We start from the raw sequence: 23252 nt of genomic DNA on the forward strand, positions 1-23252 counted from the left end.
ATCTGGAATTTTATCCATTTATTCATCACTACATGGACTGCATCAGTATGCGCCTGCTGTTCCTTTTGCAAGTGCAGAAGAAGAATATTTCAGTCATACTGGTAATACATAAACAAATTGGCAAATGAGCAGGTGACATTTTAAACACATAGATGACCCCACAACCTGCAGGAAAACAGTTTTTCAAATTTTAAATACTTGAATATGTAGGTCGGGTAAGTATTCAACTGGTGGTGAGCTATGCTCTGACATCAAGGTTTGCCAAACTGCATTATTGCTAACATAGTAACATTACTTCATTAGAGATAATGGTGCAGAAACTTTTTTGCTTCTCGTGTAGCCAAAATACTTTTGGAAGAAATGGGCCCCATTTGACTTAAGATGTGAATTACAATATTAGAGTCCATTAGATAGAAAAAGTCTACACACCAGCGGTTGCAATGGAGACACATGGACTGAAATAATGGGCCAGCCTAGAGACCGATTGAGTGCTTATGGATTTTCAGTAACTCATAAATGATTGGAATTCATGAAAACTTAGGTAGAGAGAATGCCCAGTTCATCAGAAATCTTTTTTTTACCTCTTATTTTTGTACTGTATTGTGGAATCTGAAGTAAGCCTGCTGTACTGTGTCCATTTCGGAAAGTTGTGTTTATAGTTCTTGTCTATAGTGGGACCTGTCAAAGACTGCAGTAGCCCCACCTAATGTCTTCTTTGGCCAACTTCCCCAAAATAATCCTTTCAGCTTGGAAAAATTTGTGTTTTAATTTCAGGCAATCAATGTACAGCTGTCCGATGGAATAACTTTATCGAATTTGATATGGTGGAAGTGTCAGCTGTACTTTTTTTGGTTTTAACCTTCCCTGAGAGCTAGATTTCTTTTGAAATTTGTACAGGTCTACCTAAAACTCCAACTCTTTAAATACGGGTAGAACATGCAACATGTTTCAAAGGTGAATTTACCCTTTAGAGTGGAACATGCAACATGTTCCAGCTCCTGCCCCCTTCTTCCTGTTTTCTCCCCTCTCTCCCTATGACAGCAGATGGGGTGGTTCTCCCTGCATCTGCTGTAACTTTTTAAAAGTAGCTTGGTGAGGCAGGGCTCCGCCCACACAGCCACATCATTCATTAACAGTTTTCTGCCACCACAGTTCAGACTTGTAGTTTCAATGGGCTGAAGAGTGCTCTCGTAGTTCATTGACATGTCATTTGGCTTTAAAATGGAGCCCGTACAGAGGTATGGGCTGAAAGCTGGAGACATGTCTGTGGCAGTCCACCACTTATGCTGCAGGGAAAAAAAATAATGCACCTTTTTTTTTTTTTTTTTTTTTGCAAAAATATGTGCATTTATTTTTTTTCTGTACAGGTGAAATTGGCGTTGGGAACAAAAGAGGCTTCTGTAAAGTATTCTCAATAGAAGACCATATATAGTGACTGAGGTTAAATATTACTGTGTTTTTGATTATCCAGTTTTGGTTGCCCCTTGCCTCATCCATGAGGCTTTCCTTTTTAGTTGAGAGATAGTCTAGGGCAGGGCTTAAAATTTTGAGTCTAGACCTACTAGCCAGGCACAAACCTTACTCTCCATCAGTTGCCCCACCCAACCTTGCCCAGGTCCGCCTCCAACCCTGCCCCCAACCAAGCCCCCTTAAAGCTTATGAAATTACATTTTTCTTTAGAATAAAGAGTCCAAAGTATAGAAAACTGCAATTATGACATAGCTTTATTATGTCAATTTAAACATAACAGCAATAGCTTAATAGCAATAGGGTGCAATCAAAATATCAAGTTTTACAGCTTTAAACCTGAAGTGAACATTTTGTATTTTTTTTTGTTTATCTCCTGCATCTTTAAAAAGAGACTTTTTAATATGACGATATGATTTTTGTTAGTGAGCACATATTTTCAGTTATTGCAGTTCTTTTCCTTAAACTGATTTTTGTATAATACTTTTATATTTTTATTATTCATTTATTAATCACTTGCCTACCAGGCACTTATACCCCCTTATTTACCAGGCCAATTTTCAGCTTTCAGCGCTGCCGCACTTTGACAATTGCGCGGTCATGGAACATTGTACCAATATGAAATTTTGATCATTTTTTTCTCACAAATAGAGCTTTCTTTTGGTGGTATTTAATCGCCACTGGGCGCTTTACTTTTTGCGCTATAAATAAAAAAAAGTGCAAAAAATTTGAAAAAAAAAAAAATTTTCTTTGTTTCTGTTATAAAATTTTTCAAACAGGTAATTTTTCTCCTTCACTGATGTGCGTTGATGAGGCAGCACTGATGGGCACTGATAGGCACTGATAGGCAGTACTAATGAGGTGGCACGGATAGGCGGCACTAATATGCAGCACTGATAGGTGACACCGATGATGGGTACTGATAGACGGTACTGACTGGCATCACTGCTGGGCACTGACTGGCGGCACTGACTGGCACAACCGCTGGACACTGACTGGTGGCACTGACTGGCAGCACTGGTGGGTGGGCACTGGTGGGTGGGCACAGGTGGGTGGCACTTCTGGGCACAGGTGGGTGGCACTTCTGGGCACAGGTGGGTGGCACTTCTGGGCACAGGTGGGTGGCACTTCTGGGCACAGGTGTGTGACACTGCAGAGTGGCACAGGTGGGTGATCTGCTGGGCACAGGTGGGCGGAGCTAGTGGGCGCACTGCTGGGCACAGGTGGGCGGAACTTGCGGGTGCCACTGCTGGGCACCGATCATCAGGGCACTGATCATCAGTGCCCTGATGATCGGTGCCGATCCTCGCTCTGACAACTGCCGGTTCTCGGCAGTACTTTCCTCACGATCTGACAGCGTGAGGAAAGTGCAGCCGAGGACCGGCACTTGCATTTCCCTCTGATCAGCGTGTCATTGGACACCGCTGATCACGTGGTAAAAGGCCGCTGTGATTGGCCTTTTACCACATCACGTGATCAGCTGTGTCCGTAGGACACAGCGATCACGGAAATCGCCGGGTGTGCGCCCCCTGGGGCGCGCAGGAGAGCGCGTTCTGGGAGGACGTCATATGACGTCCACTCAGAACTGGCCGGCCGCAGTGCAGCCGTCATTCGGCTATCTGCGGTCGGCAACAAGTTAAAGTCAAGTTGTATTTTAGCAGAAAATTATACAAAGAAAATCAATGTTTTGGAACCGTAAATAACAAGTGTCTTACAGTTTATTTTGTAGCCCTATGCTCAGAGGTATACTGCAGTATACTAAGGCCACTGAGCTCTGTGTGAGGGCAGTGCAGTGGTTTCTCTACAGTGATCCCCCAAGGCGGGGGAGAGCGGACCTCTCCTCAAGTCCCCCGCGGCGGTGGAGAGGGTGTCTCCTCTCAGCAGAGGAGAGCGGACCTCTCCTGCACCTGTCCCCTCGGTGGCGCTGTCAGTGTAATAGCGGTGCTGAAGAAACCGGAACTCTTCACAATGAGGCTTGGAGCACAGGTGCAGCCGCTCCATCCATTTGTGCTCGCCACACAAGAATTTCTCATCACATTTGGCAAGCGGCTTTTTCAAGCCCTGGTCTAGGGAATAAGGGTTACTGATGGGACCTGTTGGACGTATTGCCTAAATGTGCCGTCCATTGGGATGAATTTTTGCCTGGTTCAGTGGATGAGTTTTCAGAACTGAAATCCATGTTAACAGTATTGGGCAGCGGTGGGTAGGGTACAGGATCCTCAATAGAACCGTACGTTGTGGTGTTAGCTTAGTCCTCATGGCTTTAATTTCTTCTTCTTACTGCTCTATGCACAATGGCTTAAAAATAGCTTCTTCTACAGGAGTTTTGCATTTTACCTGTAGAAGCAGCTCAATGTTGTGCTAGCATATTTTAAGCTCAATGTGTAGAGGCAGGAAGAAAAACCCTTCTGGTTTGCATTTTTGATTGGAGCTTTCTGGCAGAAAAAAAACACCAAACTCCCCTAAACTGTGTACACAAATGCTGTATATCAGCGGTTTTTTTTTTTTTTTTTTTTTTTTTTTTTTGTTTTTTAAGCCAGTGTGCATGGAGTCTAATTGTCTGCTTATAGTAGGTTTTGTTAGCACTTCAAGTGTTTTTTGTTTTTTTTTGTTAATGTGTGTTTTGTTTTGTACTAAAACCAATATAGCAATAGTAGTATTTAACAGCCCAGGCAGCAGAAAATTAAAGAAGGCTATTAGTAGGGTGTACATTTACTTTTGATACAGTATACCCTATACAGGCTGTTGGGTGCATGTTCCTGATGTGTAAATGGTTTTATAATGGTCTGATTAATTTTCAATACTTGTAAAATGAGGTAACATTTGGCACTCTTTCCCCATTTTCAAGGGAATAGATAAAGTATATACTCTATAATGAAGTACTTAAGTTTTGTTTTTGTTTTTCTCTAGTTCAGATCAAGATTAGTATGTACTTTATGTATTGCCATAGATTTAGATTTATGAATACTGATTGTACTACTTTCTATTTTCTGTTGATTGTAAATTTTTGATTTTCAGTCATAAATCATAGTAAAAATCTCAGTTTCCAATACAGTGCAGTCTTTTGGCAATCTTCAACTGCTTTTATAAGGAGTTTGTAGAGTTGAGAATCTTCTTACAAATTTCTGTGAATCGATACTTCATGTGAAAAGCAACTGCATGTGATTGGTTATTCAAAGTGAACAGGAATTTGCTTTGTATATTTATTGGATAAAATAAAATCAGTATTTACACATTTTTATAATGAAGATGCTTCAGTCCTCAAATTCGCCTTAGTATTTAGGCACTGTGCATTTTCTTATTATTGTTAATACCAGTATTTTCTGGCGTATGACTACTTTTTATACTTAAAAATATACCCCACAAATTGGGGGTCATCTTATACGCAGGGTATAAAATGTGAACCTTGAGTTTGTTTGGGTCAAGCTGGCTGGATGTGTGGTAATACTGTACATACAGTATACTGTGCTGAACCAAGCTGGCTCAAAACAAATGTCCCTATGACAGATTAATCTGTCAGCCTGCTGGATGTGCGTTATATACAGTATACTGCGCTGAGCCAAGCGGTTTCAAAACGGCTACATGCCGTATACACTGGGCCAATCACAGCGAGTAATGTATTCTACTAATGAATACAAAGCCTGCTCGGATTGGCTGAGTCAGAGAGGTGGGCTGATGTCACAACCTCAGCCAATCCGAGCAGGCTTTGTATTCATTAGAATACATCGCTTGCCGTGATTGGCCCAGTGTATACTGTATGTAGCCTCAGCTACTGTACATACACACATCCAGCGGTCTGATTACCGTAGGGACGTACCGGTACGTTTTGAAACAGCTTGGCTCAGTATACTGTATATACCACACATCCAGCGGGCTGACAGATTAATCTGTCATAGGGACATTTGTTTTGAGCCAGCTTGGCTCAGCACAGTATACTGTATGTACATTACTGCACATCCAGCGGGCTGTATATATACTGTATACTGTATGTAGCCGAAGCTACCGTATTACCGCACATCCAGCGGGCTGTATATATACTGTATGTAGCCGAAGCTACCGTATTACCGCACATCCAGCGGGCTGTATATATACTGTATACTGTATGTAGCCGAAGCTACCGTATTACCGCACATCCAGCGGGCTGTATATATACTGTATGTAGCCGAAGCTACCGTATTACCACACATCCAGCGGTAACCATCTGATTTGGAATTTGATCCATATGATGACTGTCTTACAAATGTATCACAAGATGTCATTCATGAACTTATGATGTCAGAGGATGAACATGATTAGGATTTTGAAAAATTTTAAGTACCGGTAAGTCATAACCATTTCAATTAAAAAATCTGATGTTTTTAAATGGTGTTGCCTCGGAAGGGGGGTAGTCTTATACGGCGAGTATAGCCCAAAACCTATGTTTTAACTGGAAAATTAGGGGGTCGTCTTATATACCCAGTCTCCTTATACGCCGGAAAATACACTAATTTAATTTAAAAAAAAAAAAATTATAGTACAGATACGCATGTTTGTGACCTAGGGGAGGGATAGACATCTAAGGGTGGCCTGTCTAAACTTTTATAATTCAACATTTAATAACCATTTTCTCCTGCAGGCTGGTGTAAAGGGGAAGTTAGGAAGACTCCTGGGAATTTTTGAGGTAACTATTTTACTGTTTTGACTTCTTTATGCCCCAAAAATGTTTCCTAGAAGAAGGCAATGTCATGGCTTTCCACCAAGATCCTGGGAAAGCCGATAATACCAATCTGCTTAGATGCTCAAACACTTTTTGTGAGATTTGAAATCAACTTTCCCAGGATCTTGCCAGAAGACCAATGATCACAGCCTCGCCTAGGTGCCGTGTTTTCCTCAAGTGTTTAAAATGTTTTTGCTTACATCATGCTGCTTTATAGAATGTGAGGGGGGCTAGAGGGTCGACAGAGTCTCTGCTTGTTCATTTTACATGTGTCAAGAACAAAAAAATCTAATTTTTAATAGGAATATTTCACATTAAAGATAAGTATTTTTTTCCATTTAAGCAGAACCAAGATAGGAAACACAGAACGTATGTGTATGTTCTCACCGTGACAGAAGTGCTTGAAGACTGGGAGGATTCTGTGAGCATTGGTGAGTTCTTTGGATTTATTGTTGGACCTGGGAGAAATGGTATTTTCTATTCCGTTCTCTGCTTTTTTTTTTTTTTTTTTTTTTAACTAAGCTGTCAAATAGTGCAATACTTTTGTGGGTTTTGTTTTGTTTTGTCACTGACTGAAAAGTGGTAAACTGGGTGTGCTACTTTTTTTTTTCATTGCAGTTAACTGTGACAATAAATATCTTTATAACCGGTTATTCAAAGTGATAAGTAATTGAACTTGGACACTAAATACGCCTTTTGACATTTTAGAGATACCATTCAGCGAAATGGAATTTGAACTTTCTGACTTATTTCTTATCTCTCTATATACAATTATTCTGCTAGATTACCTGTTCCTCTGGCAGCCAGATGTGGGTATCCCCTTGAATAGCCTTTGGACTGAGTGCTGTTTAAAATGGATGTTTGATTGCCTTCAGTTTATAGATTTCAAATGTTAGCATATAGTGCTCAGTAGCAATGTTGTATACACCATGCAGCACATTACAATGAAGATATGGGGTGCTGGTGGTGATGTGGAAGCACTAATGGCATCATGTGAATTTTGTTTTCAGGGGACATATCGATTCAGCCCAGTAGTAATCCAGCACTTCCCTTTATTTTCTAAAAGAATAGCACTTTTAATCTTGTTCTAATCTCTCTTCCATGTCTGACTGAAGCACAATGAGTACATTGTATACAGTGTGATAGTATTTATGATTTTATTACCAAAATATCAAACTGTAAAAGTCCTTTTGTCATATCGATCCTCCTCCTCAAAGGTAAAACTATTGAACATGCTAAAATTGTTTTAAAAGATGATTGGTCTGGGTATGGTCATTACTTGGTCAGATTCTGGATGTACCCTGCTTGTCATCACAGAAACTAGTCTTGTGGGCAGTAGTGAATTAAACACACCTTGCACCCTGGGCTGCTTTTAACCCACTTCTCTGAGCCTTGCCAGCCTTTTAATCCACTAATCACACTGGAGTAGCCTGCAGTACTTGGTGATATTTTAGTCTTTTACATTTTCTCCTTAGCTATACAAACAGGAAAACCACACTTTCTAATGCTCTCCTTTTTGGTGGCCCCACTTTCCTGCTTCAGGGTGGCTGTTTTCCCTTGTAGGGTACTATGGAGCCACCCTGTCGTGCATGCTCTTGGTATTTGACGACAGGGCTGTGCCAACGTGCACAGTGAAGAGGCGCATCGTATATTTTTGTGTATCATGAGCTGCCTGTGCATGTAGACAGGCCTTGGGGAGCTGCTGTTGTCATTTCCATTGGAGGGAGGGCTAGAGGTGTGGCATGAGTTGCCTGTTCATGTGAACACAGTGATTATTGCTAGCGGCTATAGCCACAGGCTATAATCACATGAAAAATCTGAAAAACTGGTTGTACCAAAGTTGTACAACAATGGAATTGGGTACAATCAGTCTGCCCATAGATGGTTCGAATCATCTATGGCCGGCTTAAAGCTGGGTATACACTTGAAGGGTGTTTTTTTGTTTTTTTTTTTTCAATTCAACTCACTGGGTTGAATGAATAAAAAAAAAAAAAAAAAAAGAGGTTGCAATATTACAAGCGATGTTGGTACAGCAAACTCCCCTGCTGTGCTTTTGTGTTCTGTCGAAGACTACACCCCCCCCCCCCCCCCCCCCCCCCCAAAACACACTGATCAGATGCTGGTATTCCAGCATACCCGTTCGACAGAAGTTGGTCACGAGACCACAGTCTGTAGAACCAGACAGCTGTACACACCGGCTGAAAGTCAACTGGTTCCTGCTGAGTGGATGGATTTCAACCAATTTTTGGCCTGTGTGTACAATGCATTATTATTATTATTATTATTATATAGGATTTATATAGCACCAACAGTTTGTGCAGCGCTTTATGCTGACTCGCTCACACCCTTCCAGTCATTCCTGAAGGGTCCCGTAAAGGACAGGCTACTTTTCATTCTCCTTTCCAGATGGAGTAGGCAGCTCGCCATTAAAGCGGATTTTCCCCCCCTAGATGCACTGTGCATCATTGATGTCATCCTGCACCCATCCCCCCAGCAATCTAAAACGTGTGTTTTTTTGGTTTTTTTTTTGTTTTTTTGCGTGCCTCCAGCTGCCATTCTTTCCTCTCCACCACTCTGAAGCCCTCTTTTGATATCCTAAGGTGCTCCACTTTTCATTCAGAGGCCAGAGTGTGGGCCTGGTTCACATGGTTAACGGGACCAGGCTGCTTGAACCAGGAAGAGACAGTCATGATGGGAACAAAGATGGCAGTGCGGTAGAATGATGGATCTGCTGGGCAGGTGAGTATGTGAATTAAGGGTAACCAACCCTGGATAACAGGTGAGGGAGGGGGGGTCTCCTTCTTTGCTGTATTTTTTTTTTCTCGTGAATTAGAAAGTTTCTACGATCAACTACCTTAGAGTTATTGGCTCTAAAGATGTGATCGTTCTTGTCTACTCATCTTTGGAGAATTATTGCCCATGTGTGTTCCAGTAAACATAGGACTCTGCAAATGAGGTTGTGCCAGTATACCTAGGGGTTCTTGCCAAGTTGTCAATCAGAGCTGTGGCAGCTCCACTATCCCTGTCTTTAAAGACTCTCACTTTTAAGTGGCTTGCTGTGTACATGCATTGTGTGATCTTGGGCTGTAAAGTATCTGGCCAGGCTGTATTTTTTTTTTTTTATTCTCATATCGGCCTGGACCTTTTAGTCTTAGGTGGCCACGGTCTGTTCTTCCCGAGCACCATTTTAAAAGTCCTGCCATCTTTTATGCTTGGCGAGGACTTGTGATGCTGTTCATTAGTGGCGTGTGTGCTAGCCTCTTCCTTTTTTCATTGCTGCTAAGTGACGGGCATTTTTCTGCAAACTGTTACCCCCCTGCAGTTGATGAGTGGTCACAAATTCATAGTTGCCTTATTTACCCCTGGTACATCTGACTTGGTTCTTGTAGTACTCTTAGGGATTTGGGTAGCTCCTTCAGGGTATTTATTTTTCTGATTGTTTGCAATATCTTGTGTGCCGAACGGTTTCCTCGTGCTGGTGATTCTTTTAATTGGGACCTTGTTTGTACTACTTGCAAGGGTGAACATGGCACAGGAAAAGTTGGTGTCTTTTTCACTTTTACATATCCCATCTACACCTTAGTGGAATCTGATGCAGAAATTCTGCATTCCATATGTGTTTTGTTTTGAAGATTTCCCATTCTTTTTTCTAACATGGTGTTTGGGCTTAGTTTTCATGGATCTAGCATTCCAACAAGCTGTTTTTCATCTTCCTGTATTCTGTAAGTTGTCTAAAAGATCAAAACCACTAGGCTAAGCAAATCCTGGATACCAAGCAGATCCTTAGGGTCCCTACTAACTTAAATTTGGCACAAATTTCTTTTTGTACTTATTGATTGCGTTGACAGATGTTTTTCTGTCAAAACCGCATTTAGTACCAACTGGGTCAGGTCTCGGATAAACCTGTCTTCTATTCACATCTGTAGGATGCTCTGACTTCTGTGCAGCAGTGCAAGCGCGTAAGAAGTCTCTACATCCAATAGAGTCCAAATGCATATAAAAATATACTCCGTATGCCGTCCCTTCAAAGTGCAGTGCGCATGCATCTATGCCTAAATGGTGAATATCTCCTTAAAGGTACACATTCAGGAGAAATTTTTTATACCTACAGGTAAGTTTACCATGTAGATACAAGTCACCACGCAATGTGTACTACTGTTTAAAAGGGACAGGCCTTCAGTTTGTGTACCTAGAGTCCATGTGTGCTGTAGGCTACAATATAACCTTTACGTTGTTGCTTATAGTGGTATTTTCTCAAATTTGCAAAAGTGGAAATACACTTTGTTTTAGTGTGTGTGTCTCTATACATAGATATATACATACTATATTGCCAAATGTATTGGGACACCCCTCCAAATCATTGGATTCAAGTGTTCCAATTACCTCCATGACCACAGGTGTATTAACCACTTGACAACCGGGCTATAGCCGAATGAATACAGCACGGTTGTCCAGCGTGAGGAAAGTGCAGCCGACAACTGCATTTACCCAGTGATCTGCTGTCATTGGTCCAATGACACAGCAGATCACCGGGTAAATGCAGTTGTCGGCTGCACTTTCCTCATGCTGTCACAGCGTGAGGAAAGTACTGCTGATAAACGGCAATTGTCAGCGAAGTGATCGCCACTGATCATCAGAGTGAACTGCGGTCCTGCTCCTCTGTCTGCCTTCTCATTTTGCATGCTGATTGAAAGCGTTTTTAGATGTAAGTCTTCTGTACTAAAGTTTACATGTTTTACTCACCTTGACCTGTGCCCTCCTTTCTCTTCTGCTTGTCTCACTGATGATCAATGCCCAGCAGTGCCACCTATCAGTGCTGCCTCATCAATGCACATCAGTGAAGGAGAATAATTACCTGTTTGCAAAATTTTATAATAGAAACAAAGAAAACAACCCCCCCTCCCCCCTTTTTTTTTTTTTTTCTTTTCTTCTTATAGCGCAAAAAATAAAACACCCAGCAGCGATTAAATACCACCAAAAGAAAGCTCTATTTGTGTGAAAAAACAGCCACGAAAATTACGTAAAATGACAGAGCAGGGTCCGCACATGCTGAAGCGCACAGTGCTCAGAAGTCGCCAACTGTCTGCAGATTCAGTAGCTAAAAACCTCCAAACTTCATGTGACCTTAAGATTAGCACAACAGTGCGTAGAGCGCTTCCATGGGTTTCCATGGCCGAGCAGCTGCATCCATGCCTTACATCACCAAGTGCAATGCAAAGCATCGGATGCAGTGGTGTAAAGCATGTTGCCACTGGACTCCAGAGCACTGAAGACGTGTTCTCTGGAGTGATGAATCTTGCTTCTCTGGCAATCTTATGGACGTGTCTGGGTTTGGCGGTTGCCAAGAGAACGGTATTTGCCTGACTGCATTGTGCCAAGTGTAAAGTTTGGTGGAGGGGGGATTATGGTGTGGGGTTGTTTTTCAGGGGTTGGGTTTGGTCCCTTAGTTCCAGTGAAGGGAAATCTTAAGGCGTCAGCATACCAAAACATTTTGGACCATTTCATGCTCCCAACTTTGTGGTAACAGTTTGGGGATGGCCCCTTCCTGTTCCAACATGACTGCGCACCAGTGCACAATGCAAGGTGGATGAGTGAGTTAAAGTGGAGACTGCGAGCCAGGCCTTCTCATCCGACATCAGTGCCTGACCTCACAAATGCGCTTCTGGGAAGGCTGTCCACAAGGTTTTAGGAGTCTGTCTATGGGAATGTTTGACCATTCTTCCAGAAGAGTTGAAGCTGTTATAGCTGCAAAAGGTGGGCCAACTCAATATTGAACCCTACAGACTAAGACTGTGATGCCATGGGGGGGGTGACTGACTAACTGCCATTGACGTCCCCACTGACACTAATACAGTGATCAGTGCTAATAAAGCATTGACACTGTACTAATGACACTGGGCAGGAAGGGGTTAACATCTGGGGCAATCAAAGGGTTAACTGTGTGCTGTTTTACTGTGTTGTCTGTGTGCTTTACTGTGTAAGCATGCTGCTTTGCATTGCTCTATGCAGAGCAATGCAAAGCAGCGTGCTGGTGCGGACAGGGGAGAGTTCTGTATTGTTTACATACAGACCTCTCCTCTGTCAGTGTTCTTTGCTAGTGGGGAATCGCTGGCCAGGACCCGTAGATTGACAGCTGTAGCCACCAATGGCGGCTGAGGTAACTAACCATAAGTACAAAATCACGTGTATGTGTACAGGGGCGGACTGACAACTCATGGGGCCCCCAGGCAATAGAGGATCATGGGGCCCCTGTGTCCTTGCCCAAACTCCAAGCCTATGGAAAAGGTACCAGGGGTATCTCATGGGGCCCCCTACTGACCCCGGGCCTTCGGGCAGTGCCAGAGTTTCCAAATGGTCAGTCCACCCCTGTATGTGTGTATATATACTGTTAGGTGTATATCCAAATGTACTGCCTTTCGCGTCTCATCTGGTAATAATTTCTCTTAGAATATATAGATCAGATCCTTAACTTTCTAAGATTTTGGTTTAGACACATTGTGAGTTTTAATAATGGAATTCACCAGTTTTGCTTATTAAACTTTTTTTGCGTTTTGTTTTTTGTTTCTTCTTTAGGACGAAAGAGGGAATGGTTTAAAGTTGAAGACGCTTTGAAAGTGTTGCAGTGCCACAAGCCTGTACATGCAGAATATTTAGAAAAACTGAAATTAGGATGTTCCCCAACTAATGGAAACTCTGTGGTCCCACCTATATCAGACAACACATCTCTGTATGTAACCTCTGCACAGACTTCTAGCTTACCCTCAAGTGTGAGATAAAACTGCACTTTAAGGCATCTTACCTATACAAGTGGGGAGGATGCCATTTTGTGTTCTCATGAAAACATCCTGATGAATAAACCTGGATCCTCTTGCAAGATGTGCTATAAACTATATCGCTTGCTTAATTCAACACTTTTTTTTTAACCATGTATAATAGTGTTCATCCAACAAAAGCCATATGGATTTTTCTTTTTTTTTTTTTTTTTTTTAATGCCTTAAATGGCCATTTTTCTGTCTTATGTTCTGTCACTCCCATTGTAATATGGCTTCTATGCCATGGCAAATTTTTACAACTGCTAGTTCCAAAAGGGCTTTAACTTCTGCTGGATGCAAGATCAGCCTTTAGTGTGCTGTGTGAAAGTTTTTAGATTGAGAGAGAAATGTGGCCTTCACCAGGTTCAGCTCTAAACTGTTATGTCGCTGGCTGCTTTGTAATATGGGTGTTGTCACTAAAGATTTCAGTCTGAGCATGTTCCTTGATATCAATTTTATTCACCATCTTAGTAGTTTCTGCACTGGTTCTCCTTCTTTTAAGCTATAACTAAAGTCAAAACTTTATTTGGATAGAGGGGGATTAGAACACCTGTCAGGTTTTTTTATTGCAGTCCGTGCCCCTGTTAGGGAGATTTACCCTCTCTGGATTTGTCCTGTTTACCATTATATCACTGAAAGTGAAAGCAAATCCCAAGTATTGGGTTGTCCCCAGTTCTGGTGACAACCAGGGATTCCCTCACTTTTAAAGACTTTTTCTCACTTGCTATTTTAGCCATGGGACATGAAGTAAAGGCAAATCTCCCCAGTGTGACACAGATGGCAAAAAAAACCCTTGCGGGGATTATAACCCTTCCTTACTCTATTCAAAATGAAAAAAAAATTCCTTTAGTTCTAATTTAATGCCTGAGTCAGCGAAATTAATTTTGATATTTGTGATGTTTGAATAATTTCTTAAGCTTCTCAACTTTAAGGACATTCCCCAAACCATACACATGTTTTTACTGCATAAATGCATCCTCTCTTGTTTATAGAGAGTGAATTCTGTTGATTGTGATATGCTACAAGAGGATGCCTAAACTACAGTCCTCTAAGAGCTGCTAATAACATTCACGTGCAAATGTTCAGTTCTTTTCTTGAACTTGACATAATTACATTTGTTATGCAGTTAACTACAGAGTGATTCTGTCAGCAGTCTTATCTGGCTACTGCCATCTGAGTGGCTTGACACTGTTGAACTTGGAAACATTCACCTAATCTTCATATGTGTGTCCTTAAAAGAGAAGTATGGCCAAAGCTCTTTTTGCCATACCTTTCTTCAGGGTCACAGAAGTGCACTTCAAGCTCACGGTCGGCTGACATCACAGAGCCAGTTCAGTCTCTGCAGGGATCTCAACAATGATGTTGAGCCTCTCAACGTGCCTGCTCCCACCCCCCTCCATAGCACAGCACTTAAGAGGGCACTGGGGGGGGGGCAGAGCAGAGAGCTGGATGACAGTCACCGCTGTCTTCTCAGTTAAGATCGTGAATTTCACAATCGGCATTCATGTGATAATTTGCTTTTTGGACTCAGAGCTGGCAGGGACAGCTGCAGCATTGAGCCGATGTTGCATCCACATAGGGGAGTATGTAGGTATGGGGTTTTTTTTTTTTTTTGTAATCCTGCACTTTTATACATTTTCAGAGCTCCTTAGTTCAGATATACAGCAAGTTGTAATATTGGCTGTATATGTTTCACTATGGCTTGTTTCTGCAGGGCTGGCACTATGAATCTGCAGCCCTAGCCATTTTGACATTTATCTCTGATAAAGAAGTTGTATCCTAAGATGCACAATTTAGGAAAATTGTTTTTTTTTTTTCTAATATACATAGCCCTTCTGCAGACAGTTACCATAGCCGTTATTGCAGAAAACATTGACCCCTGCGTTGTTCACGTGAAACATTTTTGGAAATGTGAAATGTTTGTGTGGACAGAACATTGAAGTACATCTAGATGTGGGTTTAATAGCTGCTTATAGGTAGTTTTGTTATGGTTTTTATAGTCATTGCTTAACTTTCCGCAAACGTGCACAACTTTCAAGGCTGTGGATGGAATACTAGCAGCAGCTGGCAGTCAGCAGTGTCTGTGATGGCTAAATGTTTAGGGTTTCCCAGTGACTTACTTGACAACCCAGACAAATGAACAGCTACCCAAGAGCTCATTTTGGTTATATTCTTCTGTAAATGGATTTTATTGGTGGCTTATTATAAGTAAACCAGCTTGTATACATACAGTATGTGCTATACATTTATTGGACAGCACCCATATTTAAAACATGCTTATTCTTGGTTTGGTAGGGTTTTCAGTTCTGGAAATATTATTTTCCAGCAACTGTTTCATTAGCTCTTATTTGGCTAGTCCACCTAAAAGTGACATTTTGGTACTGCTTTGAATTTGGTGCTCTGAATCACTCACTGGCTTGTTGTATTTTGGGAGGAGCCAGTAGTAATAATCTTCCACCATAGTTCTAGATTCTCTGTATACTAAAATTACTTAAAAACCCAACAGAAGAACAGAATCCTGGAAAATGTGCTTAGCCAGAAACATAAGTATATAGATCATCACCACCGAAGACTGCAAGAAAAGCAAACAAGGAAATTTTAAAGGAACCTGTCTGGAGAGGAATATGGGTTCTTTCACTGATGTATTTAAGGTGTCGGCTCAGATTTTTGTTCTTGCTTCACTATTTAGTGAGTGGCTGAGCTGGAAAAAGCATGTGCATTTATAATTCTATATTAGGTAGTGTCCCTATCTAGTATACAAAAGGTTTTTCCTTTTGCAGTGTCTTACCAATTAGTGAAAGAACAACAGAAATAATGTCTCAGACTGGACACTCATAGCAACAACAGCTCCATTATTTATCTCCTGGTGGGTTCCTCTTAGCTGACATGGTTTTTTAAGCCTAAAAATGCATATAGTAATTGCCAGTGTATGCACTTTGCATCTGAAACTTGGAGAATGTTTATTGTATTAATGAAAAAGGTGGGAGAGTTTTAAGTCCAAAGAAAAGTTCATGTGCACACTGGTATCTTTACTTCAGTCAGGATTAGGATGATTGATCCCTACTGAGGAATGTAGTGACTGTGTGCAGACTGCTCATTGACATGATTGATTTAACATGCCTGCAAAGGAATGAAACATACATGATAATCCTTGTATTTTTTTTTTTCCATCATTCATGCTCAGACGGGATCATTGAAAGCAGCAGACTTTCTTGTGTTCATTTTCCATTGACAGAACAATCAAGAATAAAATCTATCCATCTGTATGTAGCTTTCCACATGTTCTGTTTATAATTAATGTAAATGCATTTGCTACATCAGGTAAAAAAACACACAGATCCAAGAGCCCAGTGCTTTTGTGCAGGATGCCAAAGAAATGTACATTTTGGTTTTTAAATATTATACTGGGCAAGTAATCCTATTCTGCATGGTACTATCGTATAGTTAGTCTATCCTTGTGGACCCTTCTAGTTCTGTAATGCTAAGGAATTTGAACAGAAGATTATTATGATGCTCTTCCCATGCACACTGACACAGCAGTTTCTTCTCTCAGGTTAAATGCCATTGATCTGTATATAGTAAATGAATATGGTACTTTCTGTCCTCTACATCTCCCGGTCCTGATATGATTACCTTTTTCATTCAGTAGTCTGTCATTGATGTACTCTTCTGTATATCTGTGTGGTGTGTGTGTGTGCGTGTGTAAAATATATATATATTTTTTCCCCCTCCTCCTTTTTTTTTTTTTTTTTTTTTTTTCCCACAAGTTACCTGCCACCTTCTCACATGCTTCCTTGACATCTGCTTATGTTCACACAAGCACTGCAGTGACAGGTCATCCATTGGTATGCCTGTAGTGCTTTGGTTTTTTAATCTTCACCATGGAAAACTGATTCTTTTCTGGCTGCTTGGACCTTTGCAGTATAATGTACATGCACTGTTAAGCACAAGTCAGAGACTTCCCATAGGCTGTGAAGACTTCAGCTTCTCTACACTGTCAGCAGAGAACATCATAGCATCAGTTAGTTTTATACCCACAGATCTATTACTCGTAATGACCATCTCTCAGGGTTTTGTGTTCGAATAATTTGCGGCCAATACTCTGAGATGTTCTCATATAGTAGGCTAAACACTGTGTGTACCTTGTTACAACAAATGTAATGTATACAAGGTATTCTACAAAAGAAAGTGTTTTGATTGCTCTTAGTTTCCTGTCAGACTTTATAATCTTGAAGTAACCGTAGCTGATTTATTGCTATGGGCAATTAATGCTTTCTTGAACACCTTTTCATGCAGCAGGTTCCTGATCTGTATGTGTCCTACTATAGGAGAATTGTTGAGCTAAAACCTCTGTAGTCTTGCATCTTTAAGACCGCGTCTGAAACAGAAAAGTTTAATAAAACACATTTCCCAATAAAATAACTGAGGCATGGTATAGATAGTTATGATTTTTTTGCATTGTTCCATTTAACACTGGCCCCAGATTGTTCCAGAATAACTGTAGATAAGTTGTAATATTGCTTTCAGTGTTAACAATATATTCTGTGTAAAAATGCAATTTTTGTAAATAATCAAATCCGTAAATATGGCGAGTGCACAAAAGGATTGTTGTAATTTAAACATTTTGTTACTCAATACATTTTTTAACACAAACTGTGTAAAATGCTGCTATAAATTAAAATCATTGTGAGTGCTGTTACATTTTTATTTTTTTGGTTTAAGAATGGTGCCACAATTGTTTTGTAAGTTAAATATACCTGTGCCATATAATTTGATTTTATACCTTTTTGAGTAATGTATGTACCAAGCATATTTACTGCTCAATCTTTCATTTCATTCAAGTCTTTGTTTTGTCCAGAGAATGAAAGCTGTTCTTGTTCTCTGGGTATGGTATAGAAACTTCAGAAGGTGCAGACTGTGGACAAGGGTGTGTTGTGATATGTGCCCACATTTCTCTAATATGCAGCTCTAGTTTCTTAGTCCTAAAGGGCTTCTGGTAGCTGTGTAGTGTTCCTCTGTCCCTTATGCATTTTGTAAAGCCTATATGTGACGGAAGATGGTAGCATTGGGAACACTGAAGAATACGCTTATTTACCAAGTTTCCATAATTCCCACATCCTACACTTACTGGATTCTGTAGCTGTACCAATGTTTCTTTAGAAAGCTTTATTTAATAGTTTTTTGGGTTTCTTTCTCTCACCCCTCTCACTGTTGAATGTAAATTCTGTAATGTGTATTTCGCAGGAAGGGGAAGGAGTGCAACATATCATAAGTTTTAAAATTAGCCTTTTAGATCTACAAACAAGAAACTACGACAAAATAGTTTATGAATGTAACATCTTCCTAATGTAGTGGTCCAAACCCGATTCATAAATCCCTGAAACCATCCTTCATGTTTGAGGCATCTCATGATTCTAATATCCAGTACTGAAAAATTTAGAAAGGAAAATGTGCTCTAAACCAGACTGCCAATTGACTAGCCAGTTAGATTAGCATCTCTACAGCAGGAGTTGAATGCAGAGAGGACGAATATCTTACGTTGCAAAATGTTTTCTGAATATGCGGTTCATAGTCTGCATACTTAAGGAGTACGTAAGGAGTCTGTGCAGGGAGCAAGCACTTACTGCATCAACAACTGGGTGTTTTTTATATTCTAGTCTACCAATAAGCCTTAAAAGTGTATCTAAAGCCAAACGTTTTTGGTTTTGGATTTAGCGTGGAAGTGTTAACTTCTGTAGGATTCTAATATTGTCTTTCCCTGCTGGGGAAGTTCACCCCCTGTATGACCTAGTAACCTTGTTGCTGGGACATCTTTGTTGCTGATGGGAAATCCCAAGTTTTTACAGTTGTCACCTGAGCAGTAGTCTTCCAATGGTGAAATGGGGCAAAACTAAACCCCTACAGGGGAATTAACCATTCCCTAATGTATATGAACTAGCATTAGATATACTTTATTTACATCATAAATAAGGAAACTTTTTGGTGACCTTCACAAAAAAATGTGTACAATGTTTAATTCTTTGATATCTGCAACTTGAGATATTTGTTACTGTTGCATGTTAATTAATGCCTTTAAAACCTAGGCTGTGGACACATTTATTAGAAATTTTATCAACTAAATATACATTGGTGGTTGCACTGAAGGAGGAAGGCTTAGCTTACACTTGCTTTTGGTGGGGGCACAGTAAAAAATAGGCAATTCAGCTGTGTTTTTACAAGCAATACCTGTATCGATTTAATTTGAAGGATAAGTTCACCTTTCATAACATGTTACATATAACACCCATGTTAAAGGTGTAACATGTTATGCTCTGGCTCCTGCTCCCTGCCGATCCTCCCCATTTTGACAGCTAGTGAGGGGCTTTTCGCCCCCTCCCTAGCTGTCAAATTAAAAAAAAAACAAAAACCACAGCCGTGTGTGGCTCCACCCACCCACGTCACTTATTCACTGTGTTCTGTGAAAGATAAACTAAAATCCTTCAACCTTAGTAGCTGTAGGCTTGTAGTTCTCAATGCGTTTTTCAATGGGTAGTTCATAGAATCTTCCTGTCAGTATATTTGCTTGCCCATACAGGATGTACAAGCAAGCAGATATACTGACAGATCTACAGGAGACCTGATCACTGGAGCAATGGTTTACAGGCTTCTGCAGCAAAAAATAAATGCACATTTTTTTTTACCTGGGAAAAAGGTGAACCTATCCTTTTTAAGGTATAGGTTCTAGCAAACTGATACTGCAGGGAATCTAAAGCTGGGTACACACAGATTCCCACATTAGCAAATACATATTCTAAAGGATAAAAAAAAAAAACACTTGTCAAGGGATTTCACCTCTGGGAAAAGTCATTCCTACTGTGGCAAAAGCTAATCAAAGTGGGCAACAGCAGGGCAGTGATGTAACATCTCTGTAATGCCAAGGTTGGATTCAGAGAGGGAATGCTGCTCTCTGGATTAAAAACTGATGATCCTGCAAACAGCATAGCTTGTTACTTTTTTTAAAAGGTAAAAAAATGCTTTTTATTTGTGGATTCAGGGCTGGGTCACACCATAGAAATCCAGTCCGGATGCGTTGCTGATGTGTTTTTGATGCGTTCTGGTTAATTTTTTCCCCCTTGCTTTTTCTTCAATTTAAATAAGGACGTGTGTTTTACTGCGTTCCAGTACAGTTCAGTGCTGAAAAAATGCAGCATGTTCTACTTTTTTTTTTTTTTCTCTTTCTGGAACACACTGGAACTGACCACAATGGTGTGAACTATGCCATTGGAAACCATGTATCCTACTAGCAATGCATTTTTGATGCAGAAAAAAACCACACTGAACTGCATGTAATATGAACTGGCTGTAAATACATGTTTTATCTAGGTAAACTTGGGTGGCCACCAGCATGATTGACCTTTTCCAGAATAAGTGCAATGAAGGGGTTACAAGGGTTATGAATAACATGGGTAAATAGAAATGTTTCAGAAAGTATTCAGCTCAATGTTTCACAAAATATTGCAGGCAGCCACTGCCTGTCCTGAATGGCCTTGCTTAGACTGGGTGCAGTGCAATTAGTAACATGTAAAATACCTCAAGTTCTATCAAAGTATTGGATATTATACATATGTTGGTGTTGTAGTCAGAGGACTACTGTGGAAGGGAATGCTGATTCCTTTTTATGTCATAGTCTCCCTATAGAAGTAATACCATAAGTAAGCTTAGATATGTTGTGTTCATATCATTTAGAACATACCTTTGTGGTTTTTACAGACCAAAGGAATGTAGACGTGAGCACATACCTTGTCATCATACAGAGACGACTCATTCATATTTTATCCCTTGCATCAAAAATGTCACCTCATCCTCCCAAGATCTGCAATGTCATTATAAGCAGTCGACCGTTTTGTATGGGATTCTGTGTAAAATGGAGATGAGTAATGTTGTGATAAATGTCCTTAGAGCTTGTACTGCATGGTTATTTAAAAAAAATATGTAATATGTATTTGACAAATGTAAAGAAACATGTACAGTATTGATGTATAATAACAACTTAATAATCTGTACATTTTGTTTCACTTGGGTTTTTGGGTAGGCCTATTAAACTTTGGCTGTTAATTTGTGCCAAAGTCAGTTACTACACAATCTCTCTATGCAACTTGAGCGCGTATCCTTGAAGGCTGCACACATGAACACTGGCATTTGTCTGTATATAGTTTTTTTCAAAGTCGTAGTCTGCTTATGATGCCCTTGAATTTGATTTTTATATTTCTACAGCACACCTGCTTGAACCACCAGCCTGTAAATTTGGTTGGTCCTTCCCCCCCCCCCGTTTAGACTGACTATACGTATGGGAATTTTGCTGGAATTTCAAATGTGTTGCTATAACTAACAAGCTCTATTGCTTATACTGTAATTGGATTTGTAAAAATGCAGGACTACTATAGTTGTTGCACCACTCCTGCACCTGCCACAATACACTGATCAGTGCTCACTGGCCATTGGGTACAAGTGTTTATCGAATGCTGCTTTTCCAACATGACCATTTAACAGAATCCATTCGTTTGATCACCGTCTGTTGGACAGCTGTACATATGGACTGAAAGTTGGCCAGTTCCTCCTGAACCGCCCAGTTTTTGACCCATGTGTACTGAGCTTTAAAAGATAAGTTCACCTTTTGTAACACGTTGCATGTTACACCCATATTCAGGGGTGCACTGACCCCCGATCCCCCATTGTGAACAGTCACCTTCGTGACTGTTGGCTTGTAGTTCTCAACTACCAGAGTGCTGTTGATCGCTCTAGGTCATGGGTGCCCAATCTGTGGCTACTTGTAACTGGCAGCCTAGTAATGCCTCATAAGACTTGTAGTTCTGCAACACCTGGAGGGCCACAGGTTTTGCTCCCATGGCCTAGGTAGTTCATTGAACTTCCTGTCAGTGTAAGACCCCAGTTGCACTGGGTGCGACTTGGCATGTGATTTGCATGCCGTGTGACTTGCAAATTGCATGCCAAGTAACACCTTATTGTCTGCAATTACAGTGGTCATATCATGCACTACTTTGTGAGATCTGACACCGATGTCTATGCATCGCACCTGAAATTAGCATGTCCCCCAACTTTGAAACTGTGACTTCACTGTAAATCCCATGATTTCAAAGTTGGGCTTGATGTGACCGGGGTGTAACAGTCTGCCTGTATCGGAGGTGTGGGTTGACAGATTCAGTTTGCAGAACTGTAGCGTTACACCCACAATCTGCTGATTATGGGTGCAGTGCTTTACAGGTCTCTTAAAAAAAAAAAGCACTTTTTTTTTTTTTTTTCTGTTACCTGCAAAAAAAGTGCTGCTGCGTTTTTGTTTTTTTTTGTTGTGGTGAACTTATTCTTTAATCAAACTTTTCAAAACTGATACAGCTGCTTGGATAGTTCTTTGATTAGGAAATTTTGCATAAATTAGATGAGATCCTGGCTCTTTGGCAATGTGCTTTTGAGGCTATAGTGATCTGTTGCAGCTGGAATATACCACATTGAAATGTTTGAATTGTAATGTTACCGATGTAAATAGTACCTAAAGGCCATACAGCAATTTTCCCATAGAGGGAAAGGGATTGTTTGAGATATTGTGTGCCATACACACTAAAATATAAATCCAGTTACCCAATTAATGTTATTAGTTTAGCAATTTACATTTAACTTATGGAGGTCTTTGATGGATTTTTCTCCCCAAATCAAGTTTCACATTTGTGTTTTTAGGAACACTGCACTTTAATGTTTGCAGTACAGAAGAATAGAAAGACCTAAAATGTGAAATGCTTGTGTCATTCGTTGTCATTATACAGGTATAATGTGTATAGCACATGGGAACATGTATATATTTCAGTAACCCATGTCTAATGTACAAACTTTTCAGTATACAGAATGGGCTGTATATATCTTTTTTTAGTGGAACAATGAAATGTTATTCAGCTTCTGAATTTGTTTATTGAGAAATAAATCTGTCATTGAAATTTAACAAATGATCAGTTGTGCTCTTAAGTATTTAAATTGTTTCAAGAGCCAAATTTTGTTTTGTTTTTTATTGTGTGCCTTTTGAAAGAATCTATCCTTTGTGAAGTTATGTAGTTCAGATGACTGAAAGGAGGTGTAGAAAATCGTGTGTGTGTGTGTGTGTGTTTAAAAAAAGAAAAAAAACATTTTAAATTTGACATCAAAATGTCATACAAGGCTGAACTCCAGACAGATCTAAGAGACCAATGAATCAAGCTCTGCAATAAACAATCATTAAACTTTTTTTTTTTGTA

The 23252-nt window shown here is 40.3% G+C and overlaps 1 protein-coding gene across 2 annotated transcripts in view; it reads left to right on the forward strand.

Annotated features, from left to right (window-relative positions):
* The window catches only part of NUDT4 (nudix hydrolase 4), a 72491-nt gene extending 49524 nt beyond the window's left edge, over positions 1-22967 (forward strand). Inside the window, exons 3-5 of one of the 2 annotated variants that reach the window (XM_089652666.1) lie at positions 6083-6127; positions 6507-6594; positions 12737-22967. In XM_089652666.1, coding sequence (XP_089508792.1) covers positions 6083-6127; positions 6507-6594; positions 12737-12939 — 336 coding nt within the window. In that variant the 3' untranslated portion in view covers positions 12940-22967. The remainder of the gene's footprint in view (positions 1-6082; positions 6128-6506; positions 6595-12736) is intronic. The other variant, XM_089652667.1, reaches the window with a different exon arrangement.
* Positions 22968-23252: the final 285 nt, after the last annotated feature.

This window comes from Staurois parvus, unplaced genomic scaffold, assembly GCF_062004578.1.
Source record: "Staurois parvus isolate SC_StPar_1 unplaced genomic scaffold, SC_StPar_1.0 ptg000025l, whole genome shotgun sequence".
Lineage (NCBI taxonomy): Eukaryota > Metazoa > Chordata > Amphibia > Anura > Ranidae > Staurois > Staurois parvus.